General features: G+C 35.2%; 1 protein-coding gene across 1 annotated transcript; it reads left to right on the top strand.

The window, feature by feature from the left end:
• The first annotated feature begins 1,001 nt into the window (after positions 1–1,001).
• On the top strand, positions 1,002–2,714 carry LOC150077366 (uncharacterized). Its single transcript, XM_090385871.1, has 2 exons — positions 1,002–1,217; positions 1,914–2,714. The coding sequence occupies exons 1-2, from the start codon at positions 1,002–1,004 to the stop codon at positions 2,712–2,714; spliced, it is 1,017 nt and encodes a 338-aa protein (XP_090241997.1).
• The last annotated feature ends 6,388 nt before the right edge of the window (positions 2,715–9,102 follow it).

Raw genomic sequence — 9,102 nt, forward strand, 5'->3', positions numbered from 1 at the left:
TGTGGCTCGTAAAATTTACCTGTTCCCTGGTCGCCCGAAAAATCCATATCTCTCAACGTGTGCCAATGTTGTTGTTCTTCATACAGCGACCTTAGCAACAAAGTCATATGCTTAGGGGCAGTGTCGTCTGAACGCATGGGTACACAGGGCACTTGTCCAGGGGCCCCACAATTATAGGGGTCCATGGTGAATTTATCACCAACTGATTAATGTTTGATTATCAGTTTGAATTTACTCATAAAATAATTGAAAAAAGGGGCTACAAAAAGTTAAGTCATGGAAAAGAGCCTTCGAGATATACCATCACTATTTTATTACAAATTGTTAATGTTTTAACTTCCAAACATCAATACAGTCTGCAAAAAAAATTAAAAATATTTGTATTTTCTCCAGATGAAATGAAGCGTACTTATACGAGTGGAGCACAGAAGAGGAAATGAGCTGAAGAAGAGGAGCAAAAAATAAGCAAACTTCCAAAGTTAACATCTTGATTTAGTTCAGGTGCAACGGCAGTTACTAGTACTGCTCTTCTAAATACAGCATCGCCATCTACATCCACTCCTCATCCAATCATCCAACACTAGACATACCATTATCTGCTCCTGATGCTAACATTCCACAAGAACAAATAAACAAATACACGAATCTGTAACGGCAAAGGAGTGTCTCGAGTCTGTAATTCACGTCACAAATTCGATTCGGCATTAAGTAGCTGAATGTATAGATTCTTAATTCAAACATCATCATTCAGAGCAAGAGTGCTAGTATAAAGTGTTTACATGTATGATTTCTGTCATTCGCTTTCTTGCCTCCAGAGTTTGACATTTCGTGAAGAGAATGAAACTGTTGGGTCGACAAAAAAATGAAACCTTTTAGGTATTGTGGAACTGATGAGTGAATTTGACCCTTTTTTGGAAGAGCATCTCAAACTGTATTAAAATGCTGAAAAGGGGAACTCATCGTATCTATCGGCAAATATTTATGAGGAATTTATCGATTTAATGGGACAACATATTCTTTATGCCATTTTGGAAGAAATAAAAGAGTCAAAGTACTATTCAATAAGTGTGGATTCCACTCCAGAAATCTCATACATTGATCAACTGACATTTACCGTCCGGTACATTCGAGGATGTGAATCTGTGGAGCGTTTCCTCAAGTTCATCCCCATCTTTTCTCATGGAGCAAAGAATCTAGCAGACACTGTTATAGATTTTGTGAATGAGAACAAAATTCTGCTATCAAACTGCCGTGGTCAAATATGTCTTGAGGCTATACTGGATTTCAAGCACGGATCCGTCAATTGAATGGTTTGGCCATCTATGTCCCCTGTGCTGGACACAGTCTGAACTTAGTGGGAGTAAAAGCAGCAGAGTGTTGTCTACAGATTGTCTCCTTCTTTGACTTTGTTCAGCGTTTGTATTCATTTTCTCGGCTTCTGCACATCGATCGAATGTTCTGTCATAATCTTTTCTATCGTCAACTGAATGAGTTGGCCATCTATGTCCCCTGTGCTGGACACAGTCTGAACTTAGTGGGAGTAAAAGCGGCAGAGTGTTGTCTATAGATTGTCTCATTCTTTGACTTTGTTCAGTGTTTGTATTCCTTTTTCTCGGCTTCTGCACATCGAACGAATGTTCTGTCATCATCTTTAGGAAAAGATCATGTTGTGGTCAAGCGTCTATCTGACACAAGATGGTCATCACATTTTGATGCTGTCCATGCTCTGCATGAAGGTTTCGAAAAAAATAAAGATACACTGGATTCTTTATCAGCTGACGCTAATCAGGAAGTGAACACAAGGCGAGAGAAGGATTAAGCGAGAGAATGGAGAGCATGGAAACGATCTTTCTGACAATTTTTTTTGGAACGACATTCTCAAAAGATTTAACAAAATAAGTAAATTCCTGCAGTCTAAAGATGTGGACATATTTGTTGTCAAGAATCTTCATGAGTCTCCGAAAACTTATCATCAGGAAATTAGAGACAAATTTAGCGAATATGAACTGAAGGCCAGGAGTAGGTGTCCAGATTCGGATTATAGAGATGTGAAGAAACGGGAACGAAAGCGAAGTGTACGTCTTAGTAGATATGATAGATCAGGAGAAGAGATACTTATAAACAAAAGTGAAAAATTCAAGGTGGAAACATTCCTACCTGTTCTGAACGCTTTGAACTCTGATCTGTCGAAAAGTGCAGAAGCTTATTCATGGATTGGAAATCTGTTTTCTTTCTTCAGTCAATTAAGAACAATTGGTTCTGATGAGCTAAACAAAAAGTCTGAGCATCTGGCTAATGTGCATGACAAAGTCCTTGATTATGGTGACCTTCTAAATGAATGCAAGCATCTCAAGCACTACACGGTTCTTGATGAAAAATGTGAGACTCTCTCTGCGGTGTACAGCAAACTAATTTCGGGCAATTTGAAATCTGTGTTTCCAAATGTTGAAATCGCACTCAGAGTGTTCATGTGCATGATGGTGACTAACTGTACAGGGGAACGCTCATTTTCAAAATTGAAACTTATAAAGAATCATCTACGCAGCACAATGAGGCAGCAGAATTTGAACTGGCTTGCACTCAGGATATCATGGAAAATAATATCCGGACTTCAATCCAATTATAAAACAATTCTCACCAAAGAAATTTCACAAACATTTGTGTTGATTAATAATAAAAAATTCATAATTCATACTGCACGGTTTACCAATTAATTATCATTTATATGTTGAAATGTTTGTATTTTTCAAGGCTTATAATGTTCAAAAGTTTCTGTTGATTAATCTTCGCTTTAAATCGCAATGTTTAAACATGAAATCGTTTTTTTATGTTTAAACATCGATTTTGTTGAAAGTAGCAATAAATCTAAAGGTTTAATTTTATTGACCGTTTACATTTTTATTCCTTTGAATGATTGGGTGGAACCCCAGTGCATTGCTTTGCCCAGGGCCTACAATACTTATAAAGAAGCACAATGAGGCAGCAGCGTTTGAACTGGCTTTCGCTCAGGATATCATGCTGTTCAGACGGCCTGCTTAGGGCTGATTTTCATGTACTGTGTAAGCTGAAAAAAGCAAGGAATAAACTTACGATGAACCCTACTCTCTGCCTGATTTTGGCTAACTACTGTTCCGCCTGAATAGAACTTTAAGGAATTCTTCTCCAAACGACCTGCAATTGACGAAACTCTGTTCTGTCAGAAAAAGTATCACAATGTGTTGTGTGTTTTCATTAAACAGAAAATGTCCCAGAGATGCTAGAACATTATCTCTCTGAAACAGTACCTTATTTTTTTAAGTGGCAAAGCGATTAAACCAAGTACATTAACCAAGAAAAAGCCATTTGACATTTTCTTGGTTTACCAGAAATGTGTTTATAGCCCAAGCTAACTTGTAAACTACTAGAGAAATACATTTCTATGACATGATATGCACTGTTATTTGTATAAAATTAAACTAAAGTTGTCTCAAAACAAAAATGCAATTTTGTAGTTAACAATTTTGTAGTCTGACACTAAGCCCTCGAAAAGTTGTAGGGAGATACATTGTACTGAACTGCTTTAATGGTTTGGTGAAGAAAAATTCATGGCAATATTTCAATTAATAGCAATGCCATATATGCTTAGTGAGTATGTATAAAACTCGTGTGTGTGTTCAGGGTGGGGGCGGAACAATTTATTTACACATTTCCGGTCTTTCTGTGCAGAGGCTTTGCTGAATGGATTATTGGGGAAGTTTCGCCAGTGTTACATTTTCCTCTGATGGCAGCAGTTAAACCTTCCATATTTGCTCAAAAATATCAAAATATTAGTGTATGGAGAGAGTATAAAGGTGTGTTCCTTACGGAAATTAGTTACCTAGTGTTCCTTACGGAAATTAGATATTTAAAAACACAATTGAAAATCAAATTATTTGACTTAATGTACAGTAGATACTTCCTTGCACACACACACACACACACACTCTTTCTTTATACTTATATGCATACTGCAATTATTGAAAAAATTCCAGGCATCTTAAACAATCACATTTGCAAAGGTTGCTTGTCGAAAACCAACCCTTTTTGTGTGTGTGTGAGTGAGAATTTTGACATTTTGGGTTTTAAAACAGAAGCGGGTATAATTACATCCATACACACTAAATAATAGTAACGTATTTTTAGAAATAACCTTAGTTTAGTGGAAAAACCCTACTTTTCCCCCACAAAAATGATTTCCTACCAGTTTTAAGATAACGTTTGAAATAAGCAGGTAATATAATATAACCGGGTTATTTTAAACATTCTATTTCTTTAAAAGTTTAAAAATAACTAATTTTAAAGAATTTTAAATAACTAATTTTCAAATTTTTACAAATTGCTTAATGCAATGGCTACACGTTTTGCATACCTGCCTTCCCCATTATACCGAAATAATCTAGTTTGTGATGTTACTTATTTTTGTAAAATGAAAATCCTGTTGCATAACATTCATGCAAAAGGATCGTTAACATTTTAACCCTAACGCATCATTAACATTTTATCTGATCCTTGCGTTACATAATTTCTAAATGGATCTTAAACTGGAAAATAAAATTAAAGTGAAGCAGGTGTAATACACAAATTACATCAAAAAGCGTCGTGTGAGTGTAGCAGCGTAAGGTGTAATGAGAGACACAAATGTGAGCTGCTTTCTTGATAACTGCTGTTCGTTATTTTGGATAAGAAGACCGGCTAAAATATAATTGCAGTGTTTCCAAGATAGAGGAATACTTAATAGCAGGCTATTAAATACGCTATAGTAGGCTATAGATTTTATGCAAATACTAGCGAACTAGGAGGGCTATGAAAGCTGTCGGGGTGGATAAAGGAAACAGGATAATTTTGGATATTCATTCTTTCAATTTTTGAAAGAATGAATAGAACATATAAAATTTCAACAGCATTAATGTACATATTTGTTAAATATTCATATGTGTTATTTGCTTAGTTATTGATTTTGTGCAAATAACTGTAATTTGTCTAGAGCATCCTTCTAACCTTTAATACTGTGTAGATGCTAGAATAAATGCTTGCATAAACTGAACAAGGGAAAAGGGGTTCGAAGTTCTAACACTGACTTGCAGTGCGAAGCACGTTAGACGTTACACTTTTCGAAAGTGTCTTCGCATCTCAATATCCCCAAACCAAAGAATATTTCGTGCAATGCGCATTCATCTAACATTGAGAGACATGCAATTTATTCACAGGTATACGTCTACATCCTCGTGACAAGCTTGTAATTACCAATTGTCGTTGCAGCAGTGGTCCCATTTTAGGAAGAAATTCTCTTGTGCTTGTAACTGAGGAGGAATCAGCTAATGTTCACAGTGGAATTCTTAGGTAAGTCGTAGCCAAATAGTGTGTTAAGACTCAGCTGTGAATAATCTTACGCAAACTAAGGTTTAACAGAGAGATTTTAGCTCAATTAATTTATAATATATATATATATATATATATAAAATTATTCTTTTGTATTATGATGGTTCAATTCGCATTTTATTTTTAATATTCTATTATAGTAATTTAATTATTTAATTACTATAATAGAAATTAAGTTATTTAATTTCTTTCTAGCTTTTTCTGTTGTCCCAGTAGCTGTTTTAGCAATGCATGGGTACGAACAGAGTACCTATTATTATTCTTTTGTATATCATTCTATTGTGGTTTAATTCGTCTTTGTTCATCATTAATGTATTAACTATAATATCTATAGGTACAAAACACCGGCACGGATAATGTTTAATTAGCCATCATGGCATAAAACAATGACATTAATGATGAACAAAGACGAATTAAACCACAATAGAATGATAATACAAAAGAATAATATATATATATATATATATATATATATATATATATATATATATATATGACTTAAGCTCATAAAATGTCATACGTTGTAATATTTAAGGGTAATATGCACCAGAGTGCTATGAGTTTTACAAGAATTCAAATTTAGTACCATCTAACAACACCTGTCTCGATAAGTAAAGCAGGTTTATTATTAGTTCATTTCTGATCAATAACCATCCATAATTGCAATCAGAGCTATTTAGAGTTCTAATGAATTATATTGAAAACCGAGTGTATATGAAGTGACTTTCATTTTGAATTTTCATTTTATTATTTTAAGTTATGTGGCTGTGGCTTCATTTCCAGAAAGCAGAAATCCTTACTGGCTAAAATGTGTTTCACGTTTTAGCATGCATTCTTTTTAATAGAAAATACATTCGTATTTAAATGTTGTGTACAAATAACATCGTTTCCTAATGATTTTATAGGTTAGTTGTCGGATCTCTTGGTGCATATATTTCTTTTCATATGTTGTGCGGACTGAAAAGCCGAATAACTCACGAGGAAATCCTGTTCCATCTACCTGAGATCGACTAAGTACAGCACCGACTGAAGAGGTCCGTAACAATATCTCCAGTCACGGGCGGAATTTGAACCTGTACCTTTCCAACCAAGTGGTTGGAAAGGTACAGTTTCTTCTCTCACGGGACACAATGATTTTATAAATATTATATCTCATTAAACAGCTTTCTCACAATTTATTATTTTTTTGAATGATTTGAAGAAGTAAATAATATATTTTTGTCTCAGAACTGTTCGTTTCATCCAGCAGGAAAAACCACAATTCGAATGTTGATATGAAACAGCGAAAATCAAATTATGGGCTTTGTTATATCAAGAGACTCTCTGAAAGGAAGTCTATTGAATCGATATAACAACTTTGAGAAAAATACAAAAATTTATTTATTTACTTGTATTTATTTTTTGGTACATTAGCACTCTGTCACCGAAGAACATGAATATTTGTGTCAGCGATCTGGCCTGACAATGGACTATGAGATTTTCCGTTCCAGTCGCCAATTGTTAATTAAATGAATGTAACTTGTACCCCTTTATAATTACATCTTGTTAGTGTGGGATATCCCACTTCGCGGTGCCACTGAAACGTATCAAAGCGATGTTCCCATGACGACAAGTGTTATCCGACCAGTATTTTTCCCCTCTCTTGGCACGTGCTCCGGAAATTAGTTTATATTAGGTTAGAACTGGAAGTTTGCAGGAAATGTCGTAGTGACAGTTTCAATATCCGTAGCATCAGGTAGATAATGACGAAGCCAGTTCAGGAAACCAAAGCAGTATTGGAACCATATCGGATAGTATGTGTTATGATAACGTGAATTTTGTCGAAAGCAATATGAGTCTGCATGTGATATCACATGGTATTACAGTTTAGAAACAGCTATGATCTGCGGTATGGTGCACACGAGGATATTCGAATCATTTTAGGTAAATTATATTTTCTTCTTAAGACCATTTAAAATTTTTCAGTTTGGAGTCTATATTTTAATGGCCACGTAACCTTTATTTATTATCAACTACTGCATTTTATTCGAATTCTATTAGAAACTAATCTAAGAATCCGTGATATTCGGATTGGAACTTTTAATAAGAATACCGTCTGAAATTTTCTTTCGTTTCCTTCCCCTCCCCTGTATATGGGATGGGAGGGGAAGGAAGCGAAATATGTGTTATGATATGTATAACAGGTAATAATATAATGTCAAAGTAAAACTTTTGCGCGCTTTTATGGAACTACTCTCTTGTCTGTAGCAGGAGTTTTTTTCCCCCTTAAATTCTTTATATAAAACTGTTAATTCATTGTTGCCTCGATATGCACATGGTGCCTTGACAAATAAATTTGGCCACGTCGTATCTAAACTTTTTTGATATAAATGGTGTGTGTGTGTATTTTTATGATCACAGGAAAACTCGAATAATTTTATGATTACAGGAAAACTCGAAAAATAATATACCTTTAGGGATAAAAAAAAAGCAAGTTCTTATTAAGCCAAAATATATTGAAATTTGATTTTTATATCCATTAGAGAAAATCTATTAGAAGGCGGAGATTAGCAAAAGGACATAAAAACTGAGTCATAAGCTTAATTATAAGGAAACATATTGGGTATACGAAAAAGTAAATTTTTTCCCTATTTCTCTGCTTAGTTTTTCGATTACTTTTCCTATTTTAACAAGAACAGAGCCTAACCCCCCTTCCTAATACTGGACCTCATAACAATAAAGTGTACAAAAGACAAATAACAATTCTCGTGTTAATGAAGAGATCATACATAATTAGTTCAAATGCATCATGGCTACACAGTAATTTAACCGAAGTTATTATTGTAACATGCATTTGTTTCATTACATCTGATATTGCGAATGCCTTCACAATGAGTAACTCATTCGGTTATAGTTCGAATGATATAATGCTTTCCCCAGTAGAGAAGACTATTGTTACTTATTCTCAGGGGATACCACAACCCTGACGGTCGTTTCAATATGTAGGGATGTTCTTTAACCTACAAGCTTCGAAAATTAGAGAAAAGCTTTATTAGGAGATCAAAGTTTACCCGGAAAGAAAGGAAAAGGAGTCGCATCCATTTTACTCTCACTCACTCATTTATACCTCGAATAAGTAACGCTTCCCCAATAGAAAAGACTTTTGTTACTCTCAGCGAATACCACCAGCCGACCGGGCTACCCGGGCGGGTAAAGTGTCTGCCTGCCAACCCAAAGATCGCGGGTTCGAATCCCGCCTTGGGCTTGGATCAGAGTAGTTCAAAAACCATGGGAGGTGCATTATGGCCACAGAACCCCATCATTGGTTTAGGTACCCTGATGGTATAACAGCTAACAACCCAGTTGCGAAATTAAGTCCACAATACGAGAGATACTAAATAGTGTTTAGACCGCAGTCTGAATTTTGTAAAAATTCAGGGCAAAACCTCAGACTGCGGAAAAATTTACGGACACATGTCAGTGCAAATTCATCATGTGTATACTCAGTAAATTGACCGAATTTATTATAGTGGCAAAGTAATTTAAAAAAATACTAGCGATTTTGATCCTCCATAAAAGTAGTCTAGTCTAGGTTTTCCCTGAGGATTGGGCTTCGAATCTCGTTGAAGACTGAAGAATCAGGGTGTAATGAGCCGATTTCAAACGTCGGCGGTAGAATGTTTCCCCTGATGAGTTTCCCCAGGTTTTTGAGCGACAACGTGCAAA

The sequence above is a fragment of the Mastigoproctus giganteus genome, chromosome 12 (assembly GCF_048544385.1).
Source record: "Mastigoproctus giganteus isolate SK-2022 chromosome 12, ASM4854438v1, whole genome shotgun sequence".
Classification (NCBI taxonomy): domain Eukaryota; kingdom Metazoa; phylum Arthropoda; class Arachnida; order Uropygi; family Thelyphonidae; genus Mastigoproctus; species Mastigoproctus giganteus.

What these genes read in the sequence shown, in the direction of transcription:
- LOC150077366 (XM_090385871.1), top strand. Translation starts at nt 1,002, where the DNA reads ATGGGACAACATATTCTTTATGCCATTTTGGAAGAAATAAAAGAGTCA. An exon ending in CAGACACTGTTATAGATTTT is followed by an intron (nt 1,218 to 1,913) that starts GTGAATGAGAAC and finishes AAATTCCTGCAG; the next exon opens with TCTAAAGATGTGGACATATT.